General features: G+C 47.1%; 8 protein-coding genes across 8 annotated transcripts; 3 read left to right on the top strand and 5 right to left on the bottom strand.

Annotated features, from left to right (window-relative positions):
• Window positions 1-1,580: 1,580 nt before the first annotated feature.
• EYB26_005023 (uncharacterized protein) lies at window positions 1,581-2,708 on the top strand (the record flags this gene model as incomplete). Its single annotated transcript, XM_054264313.1, has 1 exon — window positions 1,581-2,708. One exon carries the CDS (start codon window positions 1,581-1,583, stop codon window positions 2,706-2,708), a length of 1,128 nt encoding a protein of 375 aa, XP_054120288.1.
• Window positions 2,709-3,061: 353 nt separating this feature from the next.
• Window positions 3,062-5,570, bottom strand: EYB26_005024 (uncharacterized protein; the record flags this gene model as incomplete). Its single annotated transcript, XM_054264314.1, has 3 exons — window positions 3,062-3,659; window positions 3,758-4,432; window positions 4,489-5,570. The coding sequence occupies 3 exons, from the start codon at window positions 5,568-5,570 to the stop codon at window positions 3,062-3,064; spliced, it is 2,355 nt and encodes a 784-aa protein (XP_054120289.1).
• A 1,137-nt stretch (window positions 5,571-6,707) lies between these two features.
• EYB26_005025 (uncharacterized protein) lies at window positions 6,708-8,610 on the top strand (the record flags this gene model as incomplete). The annotated part of the gene is made up of 6 exons (XM_054264315.1): window positions 6,708-6,958; window positions 7,038-7,303; window positions 7,365-7,611; window positions 7,678-7,834; window positions 7,900-8,232; window positions 8,296-8,610. 6 exons carry the CDS (start codon window positions 6,708-6,710, stop codon window positions 8,608-8,610), a joined length of 1,569 nt encoding a protein of 522 aa, XP_054120290.1.
• A 342-nt stretch (window positions 8,611-8,952) lies between these two features.
• EYB26_005026 (uncharacterized protein) lies at window positions 8,953-11,063 on the bottom strand (the record flags this gene model as incomplete). Its single annotated transcript, XM_054264316.1, has 3 exons — window positions 8,953-10,611; window positions 10,855-10,977; window positions 11,043-11,063. The coding sequence occupies 3 exons, from the start codon at window positions 11,061-11,063 to the stop codon at window positions 8,953-8,955; spliced, it is 1,803 nt and encodes a 600-aa protein (XP_054120291.1).
• Window positions 11,064-14,380: 3,317 nt separating this feature from the next.
• EYB26_005027 (uncharacterized protein) lies at window positions 14,381-15,233 on the bottom strand (the record flags this gene model as incomplete). Its single annotated transcript, XM_054264317.1, has 4 exons — window positions 14,381-14,399; window positions 14,459-14,740; window positions 14,795-14,923; window positions 15,010-15,233. The coding sequence occupies 4 exons, from the start codon at window positions 15,231-15,233 to the stop codon at window positions 14,381-14,383; spliced, it is 654 nt and encodes a 217-aa protein (XP_054120292.1).
• A 506-nt stretch (window positions 15,234-15,739) lies between these two features.
• EYB26_005028 (uncharacterized protein) lies at window positions 15,740-17,129 on the bottom strand (the record flags this gene model as incomplete). Its single annotated transcript, XM_054264318.1, has 4 exons — window positions 15,740-15,752; window positions 15,816-16,532; window positions 16,620-16,917; window positions 17,015-17,129. 4 exons carry the CDS (start codon window positions 17,127-17,129, stop codon window positions 15,740-15,742), a joined length of 1,143 nt encoding a protein of 380 aa, XP_054120293.1.
• A 645-nt stretch (window positions 17,130-17,774) lies between these two features.
• On the top strand, window positions 17,775-19,441 carry EYB26_005029 (uncharacterized protein; the record flags this gene model as incomplete). The annotated part of the gene is made up of 8 exons (XM_054264319.1): window positions 17,775-17,801; window positions 17,869-17,908; window positions 17,958-17,968; window positions 18,027-18,090; window positions 18,142-18,155; window positions 18,579-18,632; window positions 18,696-18,959; window positions 19,007-19,441. 8 exons carry the CDS (start codon window positions 17,775-17,777, stop codon window positions 19,439-19,441), a joined length of 909 nt encoding a protein of 302 aa, XP_054120294.1.
• A 1,399-nt stretch (window positions 19,442-20,840) lies between these two features.
• EYB26_005030 (uncharacterized protein) lies at window positions 20,841-21,617 on the bottom strand (the record flags this gene model as incomplete). The annotated part of the gene is made up of 1 exon (XM_054264320.1): window positions 20,841-21,617. The coding sequence occupies one exon, from the start codon at window positions 21,615-21,617 to the stop codon at window positions 20,841-20,843; it is 777 nt and encodes a 258-aa protein (XP_054120295.1).
• Between the last annotated feature and the right edge of the window lie 4,380 nt (window positions 21,618-25,997).

The following is a 25,997-nucleotide window of genomic DNA, read 5'->3' on the forward strand; positions in this document are numbered from 1 at the left end:
TTCAGCGAATGTGGCGCTGCCCTGGATGTAACCTTCCTCACGATGTTCTTCCAACAAACTATTCCTGTTGGTGCGAAAAGGAGATTGATCCTCGACCCTTACCGGGAATTCCTCCTCACTCCTGTGGACAAACCTGCTCTCGAAGTCGAAAGCGATGCCCTCATCCTTGCGATTCAACCTGTCACGCAGGTCCTTGCCCACCATGTACCGCTATGGGACCGACACAAGACTGTTTTTGCGGAAAGAATTCAACAACAAAGCGATGTCTTGACACGGATTATACTCATGGTTGGAGTTGTGGAGAGATTTGTGGCGACTTGCTCCCTTGTGGTACGCACACTTGTCCGCGGCCTTGTCACGAGGGACTTTGCGGATCTTGCGAAGAAAAAGTCGATGTCCGCTGCTACTGTGGGAAAGTCGAGAATCAGATTTTGTGTAGCGCCACCGAAGAGGAAATAACAAGCGAGCTATCTCATGCTGATGCCTTGGACACTTGGGTTGGCTCCTTCAAGTGCGGTGAAGTCTGCAATCGCCCATTTGACTGTGGTGTTCATTTCTGCCAGAAAGAATGTCATCCCCAAGATCGTGACCAGCCTCATTGTCCACGCTCGCCGGATGTTGTATTACGCTGTCCATGTGGAAAGACACCTCTATCCAGGATTGAGGGGTTTTCTCCTAGGACATCCTGCGAGGACCCTGTTCCTAACTGCACTGAGCCATGCGCTAAAACCCTACCATGCGGGCATTCATGTCCCATGATTTGCCATACTGGCCCGTGTCGCCCATGTCTTATGAATGTTACCATCAACTGTCGATGTGGTCGTAATAGCTTCCAGAGCGTCTGCCACCAGTCACATATCGAAGCTCCACAATGTTTCCGTGTTTGCAAGGCTACGATGAGTTGCGGACGACATACATGCGCAGAACACTGCTGCTCGGGCGAACGCACGGCCATCGAGAGACAAACAACCAAGCGTAAAGCCAGACCGCTCGGTTCTACGCAAAATCGTTCAACCGAGAATGACATTGAAGCCGAGCACATCTGCACGCGTATTTGTGGTCGCATGTTGAAGTGTGGTCGACACACTTGTCCCGAGCTCTGTCATAAAGGGGCTTGTGGTACTTGCCGAGAGGCAATATTCGAAGAAGTCTCCTGTCATTGTGGTCGTTCTGTATTATACCCTCCACTTCCATGTGGAACAAGCCCTCCTCCGTGCCGCTATGATTGTGAACGCCCTAAGGCCTGCAACCATCCGCAAACGCCGCACAACTGCCACACGGACAGTGAAGAATGCCCAAAATGCCCTTTCCTTACGGAGAAGAATTGCTTATGCGGTAAAAAGCTTCTTAAGAACCAGCCGTGTTGGTTGACAGAGCCAAGGTGTGGAATGGTCTGCGGCGAGACTCTCAAGTGTGGTTCTCATACATGCCAGAAACAATGTCACCGACCAGGCGAATGTGAGGATGCACTGGAGCTCTGTAAACAGTCATGTGGAAAAACAAAGAAACTCTGTGGACACCCTTGTTCCGAGCCATGTCACGCGCCGTTCGCATGTACTGAGAAGGAACCCTGCGCGACCATGGTTATGATAACCTGCCCTTGTGGTCGGCTTCGCAAGGAGAAACGCTGCAATGCCGCCCGAGCCGCCACTAAAGGCCAGACAACTCAAAGCGAGATCCCATCAGCTAGCGCGAGCCTGAAGTGTGACGATGAATGTGCGCGTCTTGAACGAAATAGGTCTCTCGCATCAGCATTAAAGGTTGATATCGATCCATCCACAACGTTGGCTCAGAACACTTCATCTCAATTGCCCAATACAACCATGCCTTATTCGGAGGAAACGCTCGACTTGTACATTCAGATTTCATCATCAGCGACACTCTCCGCCCTCCAGGATTACGAAGCAACACTTCACGGTCTTGCAGCAAGTGCTACTCAACGATCGGTTCGATTTCAGCCTGCCAAGACCCCTCTCCGCGCATTTGTGCATTCTCTTGCTGCGGACTGGGGATTCGCTTCTGAGAGCTTTGATCCTGAACCTCATCGCCATGTCTTCGTTCTCAAACCAACACAGTGGACTTCTCCCGGCCTGGGACTTGGTTCCGGTATCGGTATTCGAGGAATATCTGTTGGTGAATGTGTCCGGATTCGCGATCGCGAACTCTTCAAGGAGCGAGAAGCCCGACGCATAGCAGCTGCCGAGGCGAAAGCCTTGCGTGATGCTCTCAAGACACCATCTGCTGAAACGGGAGACGGTGGTGGTGGATGGGCTCAAGTAGCTTCCACGAGAAAGAGACAAACGGAGAACAACTCGCCTGCCAGCGTAACGCGATCAGGTACACCACTGGCTGCACTTGGCAGTCGAGGCATTGGCGGTACCGGGTCGATGTACGCTGCCTTGGGGCTTGATGTTTCATCCTCTTTTAGCAGTGCCAACATTATCCCATCGAAGAAGAAAGATGGCCTTCTTGTCCTCCGTTCAGGAGTCGGATCCTCGAAGAAGAAATCCGAGCAACAACAGCAAAATCTCGAGGACCTTGCGGACAGTTGGGAGGAGCAAGTCGAGCAAGAGGAGCAGCAGGAAAAGGAAGAGGAAGAAAGACGGCGAACTAGCGAAGAAACAGAGCGTTTGGATTATGATCAGCAGACGCCGGTAGAGGATCACAATGTTGGGGTTGGCGCTGACGTCGTTGTTTCATCTGATTAAGTGGAACATAGATTATGTATAGATATGATACCTTCACGACACTTTATGAAGTTAAATTCTGCATCCCGCCTTTATCGATATAGATTACATTTTCTATTTTACAGAAGGATAAATTAGAATAAAAGCTAGTCTTTGAAGTCATTGCGTGGATTAATCACATTTCATCTCTACATTCTATAGAGAACCTAGTATATAATCCATCTTATAACGGATTCTTTTACGCGCGCCGATTGACGGGTCCATTATTCTTTTCAGGGTCATTGAACGGACTCTGGCTCCGATGGTCATTTCAAGATCTAGTGAGGATGTATATACAGTGTGTAATGACAAGAAACCTCGCCGAGTTGTCGACATCAAAGTAAACGCTGAGCGGCAATCGACAAACTAGGCGGTAAATCATCCACGCTTTTACCCCATGTGCTGGCAGTCTCATTTGAGCCTACTGTCAACTCCAGAATTTGGCCCTCCAGGAAGAACTCATGACCAATCCAATTCTTCGTATATGTCTTACCGTTGAGTGTTGCATTCATGATGAATATATCGGTATACGTCGGGTCGAAATTCTTAACCCGGATTGTCGCCGTTTTCTTGGTCTCCGGGTGGGTGATGTTCACGGATTCGAAGAACGGGCTCGAGATGAGGTAGACATTCTGACCAGCCACTGGGAACAAGCCTAATTGTGAGAAGGTTGAGAACGATGCCATGGCGCCGGAGTCGTCATTGCCTGGCAGTCCAGATTCACTAGTGTTGAAAGATGATGGAATGTAGCTATGTGCGCGTTTGGTGGAGAGACCGGGGCGACCGGCGTAGTGATAGGAGTACACGGAGAGAAAGACGGGCTCATTGCTGATGTCGGCTATTCCGGACTCGTAGTAATAATCAAGTCGCGAGATGAATTGGTCTGCACCACCGAGGACGCTGATTAGAGATTTCATGTCGTGTGGTACATAACTATTGTTGATTAGAAAATGTTAATTGAGGTTTAACTGCAGGATTGAAGAGGAAAGAAGAAAATGAGAAGGTTGGATTAGAAGAAAAAAGAGACATACAATTGATATTCCCAGACACTAGACTCAAAAGTTTCGGACGGGTTACTGGTCAGGGAGCAAAAATTGGTCAACGGACTGCAAGCGATGGGGTCCTGAAATCCCCAGGTACCATTGAGATACTTTGGTTGGAAGAATCCCACGAAGCCAGTGTTGGTTCCATTGACAAAAGACGTTTGGTCAGCCTTGAAAATGTTCTGCCAATTCGATGACCGAGATAGGTATGTTGTAGCGTTGGTCTTTCCCAATCCCTTTCCAACCACACCGACACAGTAATCGTTATAAGCGTACTCAACAGTGCGTGAGATTGAGCGAGAGTTTGTTCCGAAACCTAGGTAGTCAAAATCTAGATAGGGAATATAATTGACGCTCTTCCAGCTTTGCAAACCACCACGTCCCTGTATAGACCATTCCAACGGTTCGTTTTCGGCATCATTAACCATGGCATCATAAGCTATATCCCAGCCGATGCCAGTGAGGTTCTTCACATATGCATCAGCCAGAACTACATCGGCATTGGAGCCGCCTTGAGTCCATCCTTTACACAGACTCATTCGGCAGTCAGGAAGCCACCCTTCGTGCTTGTAGATGTCCACCAAGCTGCGAACCATTTGTGATTGTGCACTTGGGTCGATAATTGTCAATAGTGGGTATTGCACTCGGAAAGCGTCCCAGATGCTGTAGTTTGTTAGCTTCTGACTTATCGGTCTGATGAAAGTTTATAGTAGACACACCAGTAGTAAGAGTCAAAGTAAGGCTCGTCACTGCTCCAGAGAGGATTCTCTCCGGTGTAATTCTGCGGAGACAACATCGTCCGGTAGATACCACTCCAAAACAGCTTTTGCAAATCATCGCTTACACCCGTTGCATTCACAGACACGGGACTGAACTTTTCTCTCCACACTCCCTCAGCGGCAGACTGGATGTCTGCGAAGTTTGATGTAGGTTCGGGAATTTCTGTTTCCGCGTTCTGACATGCTTGCTCGGTACTGACCAGGCTGACTCCCACGCGGGCATATAACGTATGGTTTGATAGGCTATCAAAGGTAACGAAACCGCCTGCTTCCAGATAGAAAAGGTTGAAACCACGAGTAACGAAGAGGTCCTTGACTACTGTACCGGCTCTATTGTTGACCCAGATTCCGGTTTCGTTGACACTGCCCCCTGCAAAATCAACACATACGAACGACTCGTAGTAACCTGTACCAAAGCTTGGAAGGAATGTTCCATTTGCACGAATACGGCCACTCGTTTCATCGACACTGACTGTAGCATTTTGCCTACTTTGCCATAGATCAGTTAGATCGAGAAGCACAAAAGGTTTTCTCCCAGTGCTGTTGGCGAAAGCATTCTTAAAGTTGAATTTATAAAGTGCGGTGTGCTGGGTGGCTGTCATTTCTGCAGCAATGCCATTGGTCAGTTCCAAGCCAAAATATCCCGGACTGGCCTTAATGCTTGAGTTGTCGTAGTTGACAGCACGAGAGCCAATCAAAAAGCTGCAGTTGTCAATCACATCATCCGGGCAGATCTGGGGAAAGATGGGAAAATTGCCCAAGGATGGGTTGCCTCCGGTGCCTGAATCATGCATAGCTGAAAATCCAGTCACACCACTACCGTCAGTAGCGAAGCCACCAGTATTCTGTCCATTGACGTCGGCGACAGGCTTGGCCATGCCATAAGGCAAGGTAGCTCCGGCGAACACGTTTCCGCCATTGTTGGTACCGATCAATGGGTCGACAAATGTCAATGGATCAAAATCAGCTCGCACAGAAACTGCGAGAAGAATGCTAGCAGCCCAATGCTTGTTTGCCCGCATGTTGGCAACCAGTAGTGGCTAGTAAACAACGACAAGGTAGAGTAGAGAAGGAAACAAAAGAAGCACGAGGGACAAGCGAAGCGACCGCATTTTTGCATTGACGATCAGCTTTGCGGGGTATGTAGGCTAAGTCCCGAAGATAGCTGCAGCCTGTTGGTCAATTGATAGGGCATTTTGCAGAGTACCGCGCTATCTCCTTTGTGCAATGAGTGAGGTTGTTGATTCTGGGGTAACATCAACAAGAGGATCATTCCTTAGTTCAGCGCTAGGCTGTAGCCAGTTAGTGTTTAGGCAATTATAGCCTGACGTGTATTGACATGTATTGACTGTAACGTTACGATGGACCCTAACCCTAGAACATGTAACCCTAACTATTTATCGGAGTATAGGTATGTCCGCATGTCCGTATATCCATGGTATGCATCCGACATCTGAGAGTGGCGGCCAGATCCTTCCGCACCGCTAGTTGGCAGTTGCACACGATGTTTGCAGACATCGATGTCACTTCACTGTCTACAAGTTGGGGATTAATCGTTTCATGGCCGTACCTATCGTTTATCAATCACCTGAGAAAATGGTGGCGGAATTCCTCCTTTCTTCTACGTAGTAGTAGGTAGTAGAAGACTAGAAGCGTTCACTAGTTACGGTAACTTAACTAGTTACCATAAGTCAACTGAACTTAATTAAATAGCTTAATAATCGGGAGGGCCCCACTGCGGAAGCGTCCGAGAAAGACCTGACAAATCAGGAACAGCGTCGGCCGGAGTAGACCTCGGCTTACTGCATAAAATTTTTAGTTTTTTTGTTTTTTTGCACACTCATGGCTTATCTGATTCCACTCCTGAATCCCGATACAATTAAACGACTGCTAGCTTGCGGCATAGCTTGTGGTTTTCTCCACTGATTCGTATTTGTCTGTAAATATTTCTCCTTTATAATTTCCAACTTTAAACTTATAAACTCACACACCATGATTCGAGACTGAATCTTTTTGCCTCGACTTGGTGGACTTCAGGCGGCATTCGCATTGCTAGCAAGGTCCGATACGTGACAGACTGATTATAACCAGGCCGGAGATAGTTCCATTCATTCAATTATTTCCACTCTTGGTGGGGGTTCCAGTACTCTGAAGTCACCATGGCGGACATGGCAGCCGACCAGAAGGAAATCGACCAGGAGCAGAACACGGCCGATGTCCTGCGTGATCCAAACGAACGGCCAGAATGCTTTTCGAGCACCATTCAAGAATGTCTCTTCATCCTCACTTCAACAATGGCTATCGGTCAAACGTCATTCTTTCAAGGCGCTATTATCGTCGTTCTCGCCGAAATCAGTAGAGACCTCAACATGGACTCTGCCGAAACGACTTGGAGTACTGCGGGTGTTGCGTATGTTTTTTTCTGTGACTATCTTTCTTTTCACTCAAAGAGCGTCAACTAATACGATTTTTTTTTTCGGCATTAACAGGCTGAGCAGCGGCGCCTTTCTACTACCCTTTGGAAAAGTAGCAGATATGTTTGGTCGCAGGACTATGTTCATTGCTAGCATGATAGGATACACTCTATCCCTTCTAGTCATTGGCTTTGCAAATTCCGCTCTGTATTTCGACATACTCTCAGGAGTCATGGGAATTTTCTGCGCCTCATCTGTTCCTCCTGCAGTTGGTATCCTAGGCAGTGCATATGAGAAGCCATCGCCTCGGAAGAACAAAGCCTTTGCCTGCTTCAGCGCTGGTAAGTGACCTCTCATTATTTATTTTGCGACGAAGTTCAATACTAATCTATCATGTTATAGGGAATCCCCTAGGTTATGTAGGAGGCATGCTTGTGTCCGGGATCGCCTCCCAGGTCTCGACTTGGCGTACATCCTTTTGGGCCTTAGCAGTCATATACGTCCTTTTCTCGATTACCAGTATCTTCACTGTTCCAAAAGAGCCGTCACGAGCCAAAGTGGCACTGACATTGGAAAATTTGAACAAACTCGACCCGCTTGGGATGCTGCTTGCTGTTGCAGGGATAGCGCTTTTCTCGAGCTCGCTGTCGTAAGTTACCCTAACATTTGCTCTATGCAAACTTTTTTAGATTTCCACTGTGCTAACATGCCCAAGTCTCGCGGGGGACGCGCCCCAAGGCTGGAAAACTCCATACGTCATTGTTCTCCTTATACTAGGCATCTTGCTCATCGGTGCTTTTATTTATTGGCAATCAGTCTGTTCCACTCCTTTGATGCCGCTCTACATCTGGCGTGATCAAAACTTCTCATTGGTAAGCACATTCTTCTGCCCCTTCATTTAGCCGTTTCTGTACACTAACGATGGCTATTTTTCTAGCTGATGGGTGCCCTCTCTCTCGGGTTCATGGCATTTGTCTCCGGTCAGTTCTGGATGGCTTTATACATGCAACAGGTCCAAGGCTACAGTGGTCTCGGTATCACAGTTCGCCTATTGCCCATGGTGATCGGCGGAGTGCTCGTTAATGTCGTCTGTGCATTGATATTGCATCGAGTCAGCAATAAATTTCTCATGTTTATCGCCACCACAGCATACATGGGAGCTTTCCTGATCGCCAGCTTTACGAAAGAAGATAGCGTTTACTGGGGTTGCTATTTCGTGCCGTTCATTCTAATGGTTGTAGGAGCGGATATCGAGTTCAACGTTGTGAATGTAAGAGCATTTCCTCCCCTGTACATCGTTTGATCGAAATGATGACTCTAACAACAAACACAGATGTATGTCATGTCTTCACTACCACCATCTGAGCAGTCCCTAGCAGGCGGTATCTTCAACACGGTCTCCAAACTAGTTTCCAACGTTGGCCTCGGTGTAACAACCGCTATTTATAACGCTGTCCGAGATCAAGGTGGCTCTTCGGTGATTCGACCATATTTGTCGACTTATTGGTTCGCTACTGCTGTCGCTGGTATCGCTATCTTTTTGGTTCCCTTCCTCAAGCTCGGAACTCAAGGAGGCGGTAACTTGATAGAGCGATCAGATGAGGATCTATCGGATGGCGGAAATACATTGGTGGAAACCAAAATCTAAGAATTGAACGATTGATAGATTTGTACATAGAATGCGTCGTCTAGTTACCCAGATATAATGACTAATACATACTGCAATAGTTAGTTAACTACTCCATGTTCTTCCCTTTTACTGTATTTGCTGGGCTTCCAACTTTTCCGCGTAGAGTTAGAGAACTTCATGCTTACGCCGCCACTAGAATCCGCACTAGAATCCAAGTTGCAATTAGCTACCCTTTCAGTCTTCTTATCATATCAACTGAATTAGACTCGACTACTTACATATCCGCATGCCGTCAGTGCAGAGGGCGTACACAGGATCAACATTAGGTGATACCACCGAAACCAAGCACCTCATCTTGCATTAGAGAAACACAACAATTTCACCCCGATCATTCCTCTTCAACCGCAATGTACGCCACAAGTCCTTCTCCTCTTCCTGGCGACGATCCCGATCTGCCCGACTGCTACGCCCGCGACCGCGATGCTCATCATGATGATCCTCCGAAGATTCTATGCGCGCTGGGTAATCGCGATGGAACCGTTTAAGGGTTTTGTTAATCGAGCATCCACGTCCACTTTCTGGGCCTTTTGTAACCAGTGATAAGAAGTACAGAGCTTTGTCACGTTCCTGCTCCTCATCCGTGAGCGCTTCATCATCACGGTTCTGGTAAAGGACCATCTTGCGATTATCATCGCCGCCACTGTCAGATCCACCGCGTTGCTCGATCGCTTTCAGGCGACGAGATGGCCGGGTGGAGTCGTAGTGATCATTACCATTGCTCTGTGAGCTGATCTTACGTTTCGTCTTGCGGGCCTCGTCAGTTGCGTCGATAGTGGTGCTGTTTCGCGCATTGGATGTTTTCTTGGAGCGGCGCACTTGAACAAGTTCGCTTGAGTGGTCGCCGTTAGACGGACTACGCCGCATGCGTACCAGAGCTTTGGATGAAGGTTCGACGCTCCCTCGGCTACTGGTTGATACATTAGATCCACCGAACATAGATATGATGCGACCAGCGCGACCCCTGAGAGAAATTCCCAGACCATCGTCTGGGTTCCCATTGCTCTTATTATTGCTTGCAGGCTTTTCGTTCGGGCGAGTGCGCTTGAGAGGAGATTGTGGGTCTTGGTACCGGCGAAGGTCGTGCTCGTCATCCGTGTAATCTTCATAGTCTGGGGAAAGTGACCTTTCATCGCGGAGCATACGGTCCAATCCCCCTGTCAATCCTGAATGTTGAAGATAAGGGGTCCCCACGTTATTGGCAACGCTGGACGGGGCATCCGTCATGGGGGTATCCTCCTCATACCGTGAATTGGCAGCTTCAACATCCAATTCCTCAACATGGCCGCGCTTGCGTTTTTTGTCGCTCGTCGTCCTTGGTGTTGGATCAGGAGAGCTGCGATCAATGTCCTTCTTTTTGTGCTTCTTCTCTTTCTTCTTTGGTGCCGGAGTCATAAAGTCCATCGAAACATTGGAAACCTGATTTCCATAAAGAGATGGCTTAATAGGATCTGCGCCATACGAAAATCCGTTTTCTTCATAGGCGATATCATATTCACGATCTTCATCATCAACATCGGTGTCGTATTGAGCCAGGGCCTTTCCCGGTTCGAACACCGAGCGCGCATTAGCTACCATTTTCATCGGCCCTTTGCCACCTGCCAGCGAGAGTTTCGAAGCAGTGGGTGTCTGGTCAGTGACCAGAAAGTCAAAGACGTTGACGTCTTCTTCAGCAGGCGCAGCCACTTTTGCCTTTGAGGCCGAAGCCGGGGTCTTTGATGTTTGCGGAGGACTGGGGGCGGCAGGAGGGACTTTTTCGGCAGGAGGATCATCGGCATCTGGTGCGTCTTCAACGTAAGGATGGCGAGGTTTCTTGGTATTAGCCTGGGTATTGGCTGAATTTCCGTTGGTATTGGAAAATGTCTGAGAGTTGTCGGGTTGCTTTTTGTTTTGCTTGTTGCCTTTCTGCGGCTTTTCTTTATATAGGGCGCCTTGGTATTTTTGCGCTTCGGTCATGCATGCCTGTGCGATCAAGAGGGGGCATCTCGTTAGTCTGGGCAAATCAGAGAACAAAACAACAGCAATAATCAGAAACAATAAGCCATAACATCCAATCGGATAACAAGGATCCTGGGCAGCAAACCGGGCCTCGCGCCGGCGGCGGCTTGAAGCCTAAGCCGGTAAACCAGACCCTGGCGCAGCGCGATAGGATGTGCTGTCGGTGTAAAAGAGAGCATGAAAGACATAGCCACAATAGCTGCATACCGTGTGCGACCTGTATTCGTTGCCTTGAAAGTGGACCATACAATCTATACAAGTGAAGGAGGCGCCGTGACATCGACCGCGATGGGGATCGAGTTTTTTCTTGGTGAGGACATCACCGCAGGCCTAGATTTTACGCGACAGAATCAATCAGTCCAATTCCATTCGAGCCAGACTAGATGAACACCCACCTCGCATTGAAAAGAAACCATGATTGAGCGCTAAGAACCAGGATCTCTCAAGCAATCCGTTCCTGCGTCGATCTCCAAAAAAGAATGCCCAACGGCTAGTAGACCGCTGTGCTGTACAGCTGTCTAAAGTGGATATGTCGGCGATGGGACAGCAGCCTTATCAGGCTATGACGAGAGCCCAATCAACGGTGAAGCACGAGTTAAGTTGCGTTGGGCGTTGAAGAGGAATGAAAATATTATTGTAGCTTTTCTGGAAGGAGCAAGCCCAGGATCGAAAAAAAAAGTGGGAACGCAACGAGGCCTGAGGCATCAGGCAGCCAAACCAGCGGGGAAATAACAATAGCTGCACAGCTTCTATTCGTCGAAGGAACAACATCCGTTGTACAACGGCAGTGGTGCAGGTGAGAAATATATACATCAAGTAGCGACAAAATAAGAGGCGACGCGCTTCTTTTTGTTGTTTTTGTTGTTGTTGATGGGTTTCTAGTCAGGCGGCCCAGTCTGTCAGCGCCCAGCCTCAGCGATCGCAACGCAAAACAGCCACTAGTGTACGCAGGAGATTATTCGTTCCCGGCGAGTGGTGCGACGAGATCTGTTCTCCCCAGACATATATACATGGTGCATTCCTGAGACGTACCGTACTTCATTCACTGTCTGGATTTCCTAAGGACTAGCGCCATTCTTTCCAACACTCCCTACGTAGTAGTACGTAAGTTGCTAAATAAAGCGAGAAGTATGAGAAGTACGATATCGCATGGAGTATACCGTGTGCTTCAATCCAACCTATAAATCAGTGTTCTGTCTGCACATCGTGATCATCATTAAGGAAGCTTAGAGAGTCACGGAGGTGACCACAAAGCATCATAACGAGATCTGTTGACTCTCCGCACTTATTAAGCCAGCTGCGGCCACCTCTCGGCCAACCATTCACCCATTCAACGTTTCGGCAGAAAGGACCCTCAGGGCGGTCAGGGATGATGAGGAGTTGGTGTCCTCCGAAGGGATCTCCAAACAAGTTATTAAGATTATACCAGACGTGGTGCCCAACCCACTTATAGGTCATCATCGACATAGGCTCGCAGGTTAACATGCCATCTGGGCTTTTAGTAACCATCAAGTGCACAGGATCCGCAGATCGATGCATCGCTTCACTATAGTTCTTTTTTGGCGGAATCATGATATTTTGGCTCCCACTCCCAGAATGGTTGTCAGTCCAGAGAAAAGCATTGAATAAGCAGTTATTAGAAATGATTGCGCGCCCGACAGCAGAGGCCAAGGAAGAAAACTCACTAATAGCAGCAAGGATAATAAATAAGCTATACATTTTGTTTGAGATTGTAGATAGGCACTAGGAGGGAGCAACTACAGTCTAAAAAGATTAAGAAGGTTAGAGGGGATATTAGCCGGGCTAGCCCCCTTTATATCACTCCTACTACTACTCTCGCAGTATAGTTACTATCAATCACTCTATTTTAGTATCTAACTTATACACCCTAATAACTATGTTTATTTAATAGCCTAGTACGCAAAATTCTTATAAGACACAAGTTTTGAGATAGTTTAGAATGACCACTGTAAATAGAGCACCTATGCCGAGGTATCGTCAATCTGGACACGAGGCAACCCTTCGAAGAATTCCTCTCAAACAGGCCATACCTAATCTGGTTCCCAACAATAGCTAATCCTACAACATACAAATTTCTAGCGAGCACTGTGGCTGAGATGAGGCCGTCAGTCTTGCACGCAGCGGTCTATACTGAGAACAAAACTTTCTTCGATTGGATGCTAGACGAGCTCGGCGTCGCCCCGACCCTACCTGCTCTTCAAGAAGCCAAAGTTCAAAATAGGGGAAGCGAATACGGCCCTTCCTACTTCGTGCGTCGTCTAGAGGCTCGCAGTCAAGAACTAGGGATAGATCTCGACGCCGCTCCAGTGCCAAGTTTCAAAAATGTGCTCGGCACAACCGCAGCGCAATAGCGTCTGGTTGGCGAAGGAGCTGATGCCGCAGGACCTTTACAGCTCGATAGATGATTGGGGATTTTACAATGGATACAGAGTTGATGCTTCTGAAGTAGAGTTGTTTGTATCGGCACCTGAATCTTGGCGGCCAGACTGGTGGAAAGTCGAACTAGACTACGAGGACTGGCCAAGAAGGGGAAGCACTCACAATTAGCCTAGAAGCATCAAGTGCCTGATGATACAATTGAGAATATTTGAGCTGCCTGCGAGATATCTACAATGGGACTAGACATAGCCTGCGTCTTAATACTCTCCGAGCCTAACCAGCTCTAACAGACCTCTAGAATGAGCCTAAACAGATACTTCATGCCAAAGATTATTACTTGCTGGATTACACCCAACAAGTAGGCATAAAGAATGCCAGAATGGAGTCTGAGTTGACCTCCAGACTATTCAAAGAGTGCATTGAGTTGCTAGTCAGCCCACGCCTTCTGTTCATGTCGTATCGGCGCGTAGTATTTCCAAAAAGCAAGTATTTAGGCATCAACCCGGCGTTGGCTATGATATGATGTGTTGAGGGAAAACTACACCAACTATTCGGAACAGTTAAGGAAGAACTCGAAGCTATTCACTGAATCAAAGGAATACGACAATACGGATCTGCAGGAGACTACATCTCCAGACCAATGATCGCATGACGAACAGGCGAGCGAATCAGCAGACATCCGGCAGTGAGATCTCGAGGCAGGGAACTATACAGCCGACCAACCCTATCGCATTATTTTCCGCCGGCATGTGTCCAGGTAGCCAATACATATGTAGATATACGGAGTAGTTGGTACATTCGATGTTGCTCTATCTATATGTAGTATACTACGTAGTAACTATGTACAATGTATACGGGACACACAAGATCCCGAGGCACAGACTTCCGTTGATATCCATCCCGGTAGTCTTAGGCTATTAGTACTATCTAGCGTGCAGGGAGGCAAGCCGCTTCGTTAGCCCAGGCGCGGGTTCAACACATATCAGGACAGCCGAAGAGGTCATGCGTCAAGCCAAACTGCATGTTGGTGGGGTTGCATTAATCTTCCTTCTCAACTTGCGTCCATGATCACGGCGCAACGCCACCTAGATTGATCATGGATGTGTATATAGGGTTAGGGTGGGCCAGCCCACCAATATCCGCACAGACAATGGGAGGTAACGAGACTTGCAGACCGTTGAAGTTAGATGCGTTGCAATTTTCGGACAGTATTAACGAGAACAACTAGAGGGGTATCATTGAAGGGAAATGGATGTAGGGTGGGCGGGGTATCACGAGGCATGACGATGGTTCGATGGCTTGGGGGGCGTGGCTCGCAGTAGCCTCATCTCCGCTAACCTCCTCGAGTGAGTCTAGAAAGTGATGTTCAGTACAAATAATGATCTGGACCAAGAGAGGAATCGTCACTCACGGTTCCTTGGTGATCTCAACAGCAGTATTAACGATATGACCCTGATCCGACTCTTGTGCATCGTTCTTGGCTAGTTTCGCCAGCTCCTTCTCTGGACCATCTTCTTCTTCCCCGCATCCACAATCATACTCATCGAGCTTGTTGCAGTCGTACTCTGGTTTCTTGAGCATGTGATTCACTTCGTTGTGGATAAAGCAGCCCCATCCCGCTGCTGCATCGCGCGACGAAACCTGCGGCGGATACTTTTGGAGATGTCCCTGGAAATGCGATGCACATTCACCGCTGCACAGTAATGTTAGCTCCTGTTCCAGACGCCACAGGGCAAAGAGATCTCACCAAGGATAGAGTCGTGCGAATAAATACACAAAAGACCGCAAGGCCTCTTGTTCCTCCAGTGTAGGCTCTTTCGGGTATCTTGCCATCATCGTATGGAAGAACTTCCAAGTAGACCGACCTAGCTCAGCTCTGTGTATGCAAAGAAATGGTTAACTCAATCCTTGGGGCCTCAGATGATTCTTGCATCCGAGGATGATTGACAACTAAGCACATACTTGGCAGTCTCATTGGCCAGCTTTGGCATGACCACAGCTCCTTTCAGCACCTCATCATCCAACGCTAATGCCGATGGTATGGTATTCTTCGTATCTGTCAAGTGACCCGGTGCTCGCGTTGCAGGACTGTCTGGCCCTCGAGGCTGGAGGAAGATGAAGTATATGATGAAGAGAAGCGCAAAGGTGCTGAGGAGCACAAGACGAGTCGTCGGTCGAGCAGACATTGTATATGTCGATGCAGAAAGAGTGAAGGAAATTAAATTTAGTGGACGTAAACCCATCCAAGGGTCTGAATTCCGACAGAATTAATGGCTACGTTGCTTGTTGGTTGCTTCAAATTGATTGTCTGCGGAGTGAGCTATCGGCCAATCGGAATCCGTCGCCTCCTGCCCAGTCACATGATGTGACACGATGTCACGTGATGCTCTTCGGATATTCTTCTCTCATTGGTTCATTCTCAATCTCTTTTCATACTCCGTACGAGTCGACTTTACCAAACAGTGGGAAATGTTGGAAAAGAAGAGAAAACGTTGTCTATCAATGCAGTCTACCAAGAAGAGCAATAACAGTTGCCAGTCTAATTCGATAATACAACTTTTCAGGCTATTCCAAGTCCGCCCTTGTGATTTCCTTGTACAGCTCTCGCCGACGTGGTCAACTCAACCAGGGATACATCCTACAGTAAATGTCTCGGACATCAGATAACAGGTAACTTAGCGGTTTCCAATAGTTACACCACAACACTATTGCAGCGATTAGCCTCTTGTCCGAAACTTCCGACATCGTCTACTATTGTTAATACTTACCTCCAAGGATGCTCAACCTCTCCGTATTGAATGTCTTCGATCCAGTTCTTCATGGTGATTGTGATCTCTCCAACTTCCTCTCCATCTTTCAAGCCACAGTATATAACTTCTCCATTCCAGGATATAGACTTGATCGGGTTCACAATGAGCGCCGTGCCTGCTCCGAACACCTCTAGCAATCTACCTTGCTTGGAAGCCTCTTTGAGTTCGGTCATGTACACGCGTCTCTCGGACACCTGCCAACCCTGGGGAACTAGCCGCTCTTGAGCAAGATCAATAATTGAATCACGCGTAATTCCAGGTAGAATGGTGCCATCTAGAGGCGCAGTGACCAATTCCTTGACTTTCGTCTCAGGGTTGATCCACGCGACAAATAGGTTCATCGTACCCACTTCAGTAATATACTGCTGCTCAGGCACCTCAGGATCCCCAAGAAGCCAAAGAATCTGTTGAAACCCACGCAGTCCCGCCGATTCCTGAGCCACGATTGTTGGCGCATAATTTCCGCCTACCTTTTTGTCGCCCACCCCGCCAGGCCAAGCGCGCACCGGAGAGGAGCATGCCTCCAAGGAGATGGCTTTCATTCCGCTGCTTCCAAAATAGTTACCTACTGGACTAGCAATGATGTACAACAGAGCCGATATGGGACGCGACACACTCAGGTCTGGCTCCGTGCCAATCAGCGTTGGCCGTAGATATAGCGCAAACCCGCGCCCTCTATTCACGTTTCAGTGTTAGTCATCAACCTTGTAAGGTAGATTCATAATCAAGGTAAAGAGCATATCATATGCGAAGGACACATACTCTGGAATCCAACGGCTCTCTGTCTTGGTGTATTCAGCCAGCAATTTCAATACGGCTTCTTCATCAAAAGTGGGCAATGCGATGCGGGCCGCTGATGTATTAAGTCGACGGATATTCTTCTCAGGTCGAAACAAGCGCACGTTGCCCTTGGAATCTTTGTATGCCTTCATTCCTTCAAAGCAACAGAATGCATAGTGGAAAACCGCTGCGGCTGGATCGAGAGAGAGATTCTTATAGGGCTCTATACTCGGGGCGCCCCAACCTTGTGTTGCACTCCATGTGGCAGAAAGAATGTGGTCTATATATTTGTCAGTATCTCAGCGACTAGTTTCTATGTCCAGATTATAACAAATATTCCTTGATATTCTGGGGATATTTTGACTTGTGCTACTGACCAGTAAAAGACCGCCCAAACTTCAGTTGGTCAGGTGGCAACAAATCTTTCGGTGACTCCGTCTGATGGATGGTAAGTTTGGTCGCATCAGGTCCGTGAAAGAGAAAACCAGCCATGGCGAATAGTTAGTTGCAGATCGCGAGACCCGGTATTGTATGGCGATTGATGATTGATGTTGTTGCTGTTATTGTTGTTGAGTTGAAGTCTGGCGAGTCCAAGGTCTTCGAAGATAAGCCCGGGCGCGGGGGCTGTTCTAGTACAACCATTTGCGCCGTGTTGGTTACACCCACATCCCATCCAGTATCCCTGTCAAAAGCTGTGCTAGCAAAACCAAATGAATTGGAGCAATGTCGTACCGAGTTAATTTATTATCAAAAACAAGAACGCACCCCATTGTAGCCAACAATGGTCAATTACCGGCCTTGGAAGGTAATAACAACGCCAACCCTAGGTAATTAGTCTGCCAGACACAGTATGTCATCGCGATATTGAACGCTTTTTTCTCCAACACCCAGACGGTAACTGTGACGTCCTTTGTGCTATCATCGAGTTTCGCAACCTCAAAGGCCGGCCTGAAGGTGCTGATGCTTTTCTTAAGAACTGAATTCTTTATGCATGGAGATTATTAACTGGCGTACTGTCCAATTGGGCAAATCATCTCGTACGCCTTCCGTGATGTGGCGTTTCCTCAATACCAAGCTATCACCAGAAATTATATGGCAGGTCCAGGTTCCAAAACATCGTTCTTCTCTTGACCTGCGATGGAAACCAGACACACCCCTTCTTCGGCGCGTTACCCATACAGAAAATGGTTACGAATTTGATGAATTTGTATTTCTAACTTGCTGTCTATAGGGAACTTTACTAGTCAGGAGCGGCAAAGGATGCTCGGCCAGTCTGGTGCTGGTGTCTTCGAAAGATACTACTAATCTCAGTTTATCCAGCGCGATCTTTAGTATGTGGTTCTTCTCTGATCATCTCAAGAAGGGATCAATTTACACTCAATAATCAAGGAACCTCAGCATGATTTCCATTGCGATGCTCTGGTAGATTGTGTTAATAAATACAAATCGGAAGGTACGTCCTTGTTGATTTATCTGAATACCTAACCGTTCTGACAAATCATAGCCGAATTAATACCGGTAAGTCCCGTCGACGAACCCTCACGCCTCTCTGATGCACCCGATCAGGAGTCAGAGTCTACACTCCCAACAGGACAAGCTTTACCACTGAATCGATTGGATGTGATCAATATGTTGACATCGGAGCACTTTAAAGGTGTTTTTATGCATGAACCTTCGACACTGAACTAAGTCCCGTGGTGCAATTGACCCTCAGCATCTGATAACCTGTTTATTGATATCTTTTTACATGATGATATATTAGATATGGCGATTGGGTGAAATCTGCTGATTTGTTCGATGATGCCTATCATGAGGGGTAGGTGTAGATCTAGCCATCCGTGGGGGTCTGGCTCACGGCGTCACTTCCAATAATCAATCTACTTCATTGGACAATTCACTAGTTACAACTTGTACTGACTCTGACTCACTGACTCGACTCAGTCACAACCCGGACTCAAATCATGGCAGTGGCAGTGGAGTGGGTTCGTAGCACCAGTAAGAGTCACGTGACTTTATATCGGTACCTATGGAAAGATTGACGTATCCGCACTACTGCAGACATGCACACTGCGTCAACAGCGTTTGAACATGGCGAGCAAAGGTTACATGATCTGGACCTGTGATCGAGCACTTCCAGAGGAAACTATCGAATATATTCAAAATACAATTGGACGGCGAAGACTATATGGGGCAGTTCTTAACGACACGAACACAACAACCCCTAACGACGCGAAAGCAACGTATAACTGCGCAGAAGACTGGAAAAAAGACTGGAAAAAATACCGAAACGAATGGGAAAAGATTCTCATGGATGGTAGTCGGGTATGATTCTCTCGGCCATGTGGTGATTAAAGGCTAAGTTAGCGTAGTTTGGGACAGTCCTTACAGCCAGCCTTCCTAGCAACCATCCAGAACCTTACTTTTGGCAAGGCCCCCTGGTCAGACGATTTATAAAAAATAAATCACCGTCTAAATTGATGAAAGCTCAACCATGCCCAGAATCTATTGCATTCATCAAACCATTAGATGAGGCGTTGAGTCCCACCAATGGAATGTTCAAGATATACCGGGGCTCGGAGCATCTTCAGACGGAGGAAGAACTCAGAGCCAGTGGAATTCCTGGTGAGACAGTTTTCATTGCAAGGAATCAATTATTGGTAATTAGACCAGTGTGGGTGGAGACAAGCGATGAAGGGGGCGCGATATTCTTGTGGGCAGGCTATTCATCCCATTTGATTGAACTTTATGACTATAAAGCGCGAGATTTTATTCAGGCTGCATATACCGGTGGTATGATGGACTAATCAAGGTTGTTCATTCTACAATATCATCGCATCACGACTTTTTTGGCGTGGGTATTGACCTTGTAACATGAGTTTTGACCAACTATAACTTTGGGTAAGGAGATCCTGGCTCGAGCATAGCATATCCACAAGCTCATCCATGACACTATCCATAACATGGGCAATCTTTAAGAAAATTGGTAAGATCAGAATCCAAATTCCAGCAAACTTATTATTAGCATTCGTAGGAATCAAATTTTCGATCTTTTGATAGACCATTGCTTCGATATGCAAACACTTTTGACCTAGTTTCACAGTCGGCCATAGACGTTATCGGGAAGATCGCCGCGGGATTGAATGAATCGCTTTAATTTTCCTTGTGTTGGTTTAACTACGGTCCGTATCACGAAGCATAGACGGTAGTAAGGGCGATCCAACAACCCTACGGGGTGAGCCTGCTTATAAGCACGAATTCGTATGTATTATAATGACTGTCCCCCAGAAACGTAGGGGGATGGGGTGCCTAGCTAGCTATATAGGAGGTTGACGCGTACGCGCTAGGGATAGTAGTAATCCCGTTCCGTACGTACGCGTAGGTCCTGCACCCGGGGTGCAGGAGCGCCGAATCATGGGATTGATATTCCGACACCTTGTTAGGGTGGGATCTTCAATGGTATATCTTGTATAGATTTTGAAAGGATTTCAGGAAGGTATCGACTGCGGTAGTCCCTAATATCCAAAATGTGACTAAAGAAGAATCTGGTCGTTCCCAGCAAAACTTGTCAGCTGAAGGTTGTCGTAGTGTCGAATAGTTCGTATAGCGGAGCTAGGATCGTCGCTTACGAATGTACGGAGACCAGATTGTTCCTGTTTAATAATTTCAAATAGATCCCCAGCGTCGCGTGGACGGTTATCAGCGGAGGTTGGTTTAGCGACAGAGAGTACGGTAGTCGACTGCCAACGTTTAATGAGCGCTCAGAGTATGTACCGGAGAATCTCCCGTTCTTCCGCGTTTTCTAGTGTCTCAAGGGCGGCTAGCACGGAGTTCCTTTGAGTAGAATCCATGGTCGCTTTGCTGTAGTAAGAGCGGACTGTCAGGTCTGCCAGTCATGTCAGAATAGATAGATAGATGTTTATTACGCCCGGAGGCACTAAGTCTATAGGGCACTAGCGTATTAATTACATAATCCATTTCCCACAGATCCGACGTAAACTCGTGATAGCCCATAATTTGTTCTCGTACCGTGTCAGCTTGGTGTTCGGGTTCTCCGGTTGGTGTTTTTTAGGGTGGGGAATTTCCCTTGTTAAAGGTGTTGGCTAGTAGATGGTCTTAAAGGTTATCTTCTCCAAGTGTGCGGTGTCCTATCTTCGGCGGCCGCAGCAGTATCTACCTGGGAAGGGATAGATTACTTCCTTTCCCCTATGTTGATGGAGGTCCGGCTTCGGGTTCCTGTTCTAATCTTCCTGTTGCAATTGCGTACTTGATTACTGCCTGGACGGCCTTCATGTCTGGTTGCCATCGATCCGGGTCGGAGCGTGATTTTCCGCCTAGGAAGAAGGACAGGTTACCTCGTCTCGACTCTGTGCATTGGTTCATGCCTTCTCTCATCGCTGTCCATTTTGTGCAGCGGAATAGGAAATGTTCCACTGTCTCACTTGCTTGTCCACATGCGCAGAGATCGGAGTCTGCTGCGCCTATCCTATTCAAGTAGCTGTTGAGCCCTGTCATTCCTGTCCGAAGCTGGGCCAGGATTTTTGCCTCTTTCCGGTTCAATCTGTCGTACAAGCTCCTTGTATGTTTTCCTGGAAGAGCTGCATCTACAGCCTTTGAGTATTTACCAACATTCTCTGGGAGAGTCCATTCTAGCTGCCGTTCCGCAAGGGCGAGCCTGATAGCAGTTGATCTAGCTTGGGATGGTTGTTTCTCCGGCAGATGCTCTGTTCCTGTCGCTTTCTGTGCTTCAGCTTTTGCTCGTTGTTTCAAGTTGATATCTGCATGTGCTGGTATCCAGATTGCATTTACTGCGTTTCCTCGCCGGTATAAGGTCTCAATCTGCTTATATATCCGCTGGATGGTTTCTTGACCAGATTGCTGGCGGGGTTGGCTGATTGCTGCCACTGCGGATCTATTACTGCTAAGGATAGATATCCATCTACAGCATGCCCCAGGAGGGACTCGTTCTAGGGCGACCGCCATCGCTTCTAGTTCTGCTGTATAAGGATTCTGCTCTGTCCTTTTGCCCAGGGTGATGTGAATGGAATACCTATACCGAGGCATTAGAAAGAGTAGAATATCGATTTGTACCGGCGCGGCCGGATTCGGCTACCCCCCGGGATCACCACCTTGGGCCTAGCGTGCGTCAGTTTTGGGTTTAGGGGATCCAATTTGGGTTTAGACTCTTGGTGCCCATCCGGATGGAGAATAGCGCGTGTGACGCTCGTCCCGACGACTATATAAACCTCGAGTGCGTCGCTCGACGACCGCCGCTCGTGTGCATCCTTATTTTTCTCTTACCTCAATAATCTGCGCTGCCTTGGGACTCACTAGCGGCCCGTGAGCCGTCTCACAGCTGAAAATTTAGTCCTTACGCTGCGCTGGTGGACCGCGCCACTGTTACATTGAATGATTCTTTTCTCCCCATTTCCTCGTGATTGACGCTTCAGGAAGTACATCCACAAGATAGAGAGTCTCAACATTCGAGTGAGCCTGTCCTACATTATACTTTCTGTCGGAATTAGTGGTTGGAGCATGGCTTTCTTGCGTTGAACTTCATATCCATTCATCGCATTTCGAGTGTCTGCCTCTCAGCTAGACACGGGGGTCCTGGATAGTCCCTATAGACTTGCGCGCATTGCAGTGGGGGAAGATGCAGTCGGGAACTGCGTATCTTCTTCTTATTGGGCATACTATAGGATAGGATGAGTCACCGTGTCCAGCTGGCCACGTCGCAGATGGAATTTGGAATTCTATCAAGCGAACTCCACTTTCCTATGGGTGCGAATTTCCAGCTGATTGGATGGAGGCGTTGTTCTGTGCCAGTGTAGGCACCAGGCTTTATCATATGTGGCTCAATGAGGATTGGACCGGTTGCATGAAAATTTTAGCGGTACAAGGATCATATGAGTTAGATTGAGTATTGCCTCTTTCTGTCCATCTAAACCCATTCCGAGGGCCTCAGACCGGCTATATTACCAACCATGATTGAAGGAAGGTCGATTTGAAGTCCCACCCAACTTGGTATTCCACGACTAACTAATATTAGGCATCCAATTGATTGATATTCAGGCGGATAGAGGGCATGAATTGATTTCTGACGGTGATGTCCGAATGCAACTATGAAACAATGCAGGAGGGTGGCTCCCTATATCCACTGAGCTGAAAAGCTAGCTTTGAAGAGCCTATGACATTCCGCCGGTGTTGCATCTAAACATTCCAATCTCTATGCTGTCATCTATCAATGGCGCAATTCTGTCCATAAGACTGCGCAAAATGACTACAAGGGTGGAGAAACCCGCCAGTCACCTTGCTGGAGCTCTGTCTTGTTATCTTAATAGGAAAATCACGAATCAGAAGACGAGCTTGTTGGGTCAAGAGTCTTCTATACTACGCCACAGTTGCATTCAGTATGCTTATAGATCTACTAATTCAGGATCTATCACCATCCCCTTCCACTACAATATGAAGGTTCAGTGTTTGAGGCTATGTTAGGGCTATACAACCTCATTCTCAATCTTTTGCAGTCTGACTTGGATTTCTCTACTAATAAGAAAAATCCCGCAGTCAGAACTATATCACTAATGACTGCTGGCTGAAGTGGCTTCCGTCGCTTAGGGCACAACAGGGTGGTCAAAAGAACATCCAGATTGGGCTGAACCGCGCTATATATTGATCTGGAATAATTCAAATCGGTCTCCTTCCTATTCAAGGGATTACCTAGCCTGTCCATGCAGTGACAGACTCTAGGGAGGCTAGGCTTTTAAGTTGGATTTTTTTCTTTCCTCTTTTTCCTGGTATGGTATTGCCGAAATGAGTATACGTTGGCGTTCATCGTATCAAGCTCCTCCCAGGTCGCCTATATAAATCTTAGTAAGGCCACCAGCGAACACAGCAAACTCTTATTATTATAACCAGTCTCTTGTGTTATTCAGTATCTCCTCTACAACTTCAGCTATAGCAGGCATCTCCCTTAATAATATAGTCATGTACCAGTACTATAAGCCTAGAAAGCAGTCCAAGTTACCATCCATCCTCAACAGGATATCTTCATTTTAATCGCACATGACTACTTCTATATCTCATCCTCTCACTACCTGCCCCTACACATCGACTATGCGGCCCGCGTCCCCAGGCCTTCTTATGAACTCGTCTTCTATTCCTCACATCCACCTTGCGACGACACACACTCAAACTTAATTTGATGATCTGCATCAACCGGCAGTAGCCGTGTCTATCAATTCCAGTAAGATCTATAAGGAACACAGAGTCTGTGACACTATGATTTATCCAAATGAATCTCAGAATGATTCTTAGAATAGTAAGGGTGACCTCCTTGAATACTAGTATATTAAACCTAACGATGTCTTTCTAGCAGACGATAGATCTTACAACAGATACTATATCGATGGAGAGAAAGACATAGCCGGACTTACAAATGGCACGGAAATACTGATAGCCGAAGATTTAGCGGCAGTATAGTCTCTAGAATTGATTGCCTCATCTTATTGCTCTGGCGGTGAGCAACACGGTAGCACCATCGAGAGTCTAATATGGGAAATATCGCCTGATGTTGCAAATAAATCCACCAGCCCATCCGAATGGCCTGATGCGAACTCCGATGATCAAGTGTCAATCAGTCCCATTGACACTATTCCAATCATCGACCCAATGAGCCTTGGCAATCCGACTATCACTATTCTAGAGGACAAGGATAATCAGCCAACTGTACACCAAATTCCTCTAATCAATAGTATTATAGCAAGAGACTATATACTAACCCAATCCCAGCAGACTGATATCTAAGCATTAGACTTAGTAAGAAAGCGTCAGTTAAACAAGTCACAATAGAAGCAGTCCACTTCGACAAGGGTAACATCTGAACGTCTATCATTTGCCGCCCCTGCCCGAAATCTCTAATCCAGCAACACACCCCGTGCCTATCGACACTCGCATCGTTCATCCTCAGTCTAGAGTATAGAATATAATAATTTAGAGAATAGTGACTACTGTGGGTATAGCTATGCAGAAGACTAGATAATAAGCCTTGAGTCAGAATATCGTCCGGCAAAAAGACAGAAGCGGGCTGACACTAGCATACATCCGTGTTACCAGCGTCAAGGAAGACTACAGGAATAAGATTGTCCAACAGCATCGTTACAGAGTCAGCCAAGTCCGGAGTCTATAGTATAGAATTCGGCCAGTCCAGAGATAATCTATATCGATGGTCGTCTTCTCCGTAAAGTGTCCTTGGGCCGGGTTGAGTATTGCTGTTGGTTTACAGAGAATACAAGCTCGACCGATCATAACCCTGCTCTATCTGATTGTCTGGTCTCATTTCAGGGCCAGGCTAATGAGCAGGATCAATGGACTAACATGTCTGACCTTCAAACTATCAATATTGAAGGCTTATTTACTCGGACACTCGAGCCTTATGGATATACATGGAGTTGTTCATTCAAAGAGAAATCCACACCACTTCAGATTGATCGACCATCCCATGAAGAGGACATTATAGGGAATGTTGAATCCCTATAGTTAGGGGAAATCTCCGTATCGGCCAAAGGCAACGATTATAGTCCTCAGGAAGATGAGCTGATTATACATCTAAAGGAAGTCAGAAACCTACGATGGTCGGACATTGCCGCACAATTTCTAGGAAGAACTAAAGGTGCTCTGCAGATCCGATATAGTACCGCACTTAAAAAGAAAGGGGACAATAGACAGTCAAAAATTGGAAAAAAGGGTCGCAGAAAATCAAGAACTCGAAAATTGAGTGTTGGTACAGTTCCTGTCCGGCAACGTGTGGAGAGCCTAACTCCCAGTCGCCGATATAACCTACAACAGTCGCGATATTCTCCAGATGTTCCAGCCTAAACCCTTAACTTGAGATGTCGAATGTTAATTGTGACTATATATATGGACGAGATGAGCATTGTTTTGAGATTGTTGGGATCTGATAGGAAGGCCACGTATATGATACCAAATATGAATCATCAAGTTGATCTTCAATTTAAACACTTTTATTCTGCTGTATCAAGACTATCAGCGGACGACTTACTTTTGTTATGGAAAGCTACGAAATACAGTCAAACTGAACTATGAATCTATCTAGCCAGCGTGATTCAGGGGATAGTGATAATCGTGAGTACGGGAGTCCATGATCCAGAGTTCCACCAGTCCGGAGAATATACGTATCCAGGGCCATGATCTTATACAGCTCTTCAATTCACGGCATGTGAACTGTCAAAACTGAACCTTGTGTACACTCCAGCGCCAAGACTATGTACACTACCCTTAAAGCGGAAAAAAAGATCCCTGCTGATTTCTCCCGCACGGACTCCTACGAGTTATAGCACGTGA

The sequence above is a fragment of the Talaromyces marneffei genome, chromosome 3 (assembly GCF_009556855.1).
Source record: "Talaromyces marneffei chromosome 3, complete sequence".
NCBI classification, from domain to species: Eukaryota; Fungi; Ascomycota; class Eurotiomycetes; order Eurotiales; family Trichocomaceae; genus Talaromyces; species Talaromyces marneffei.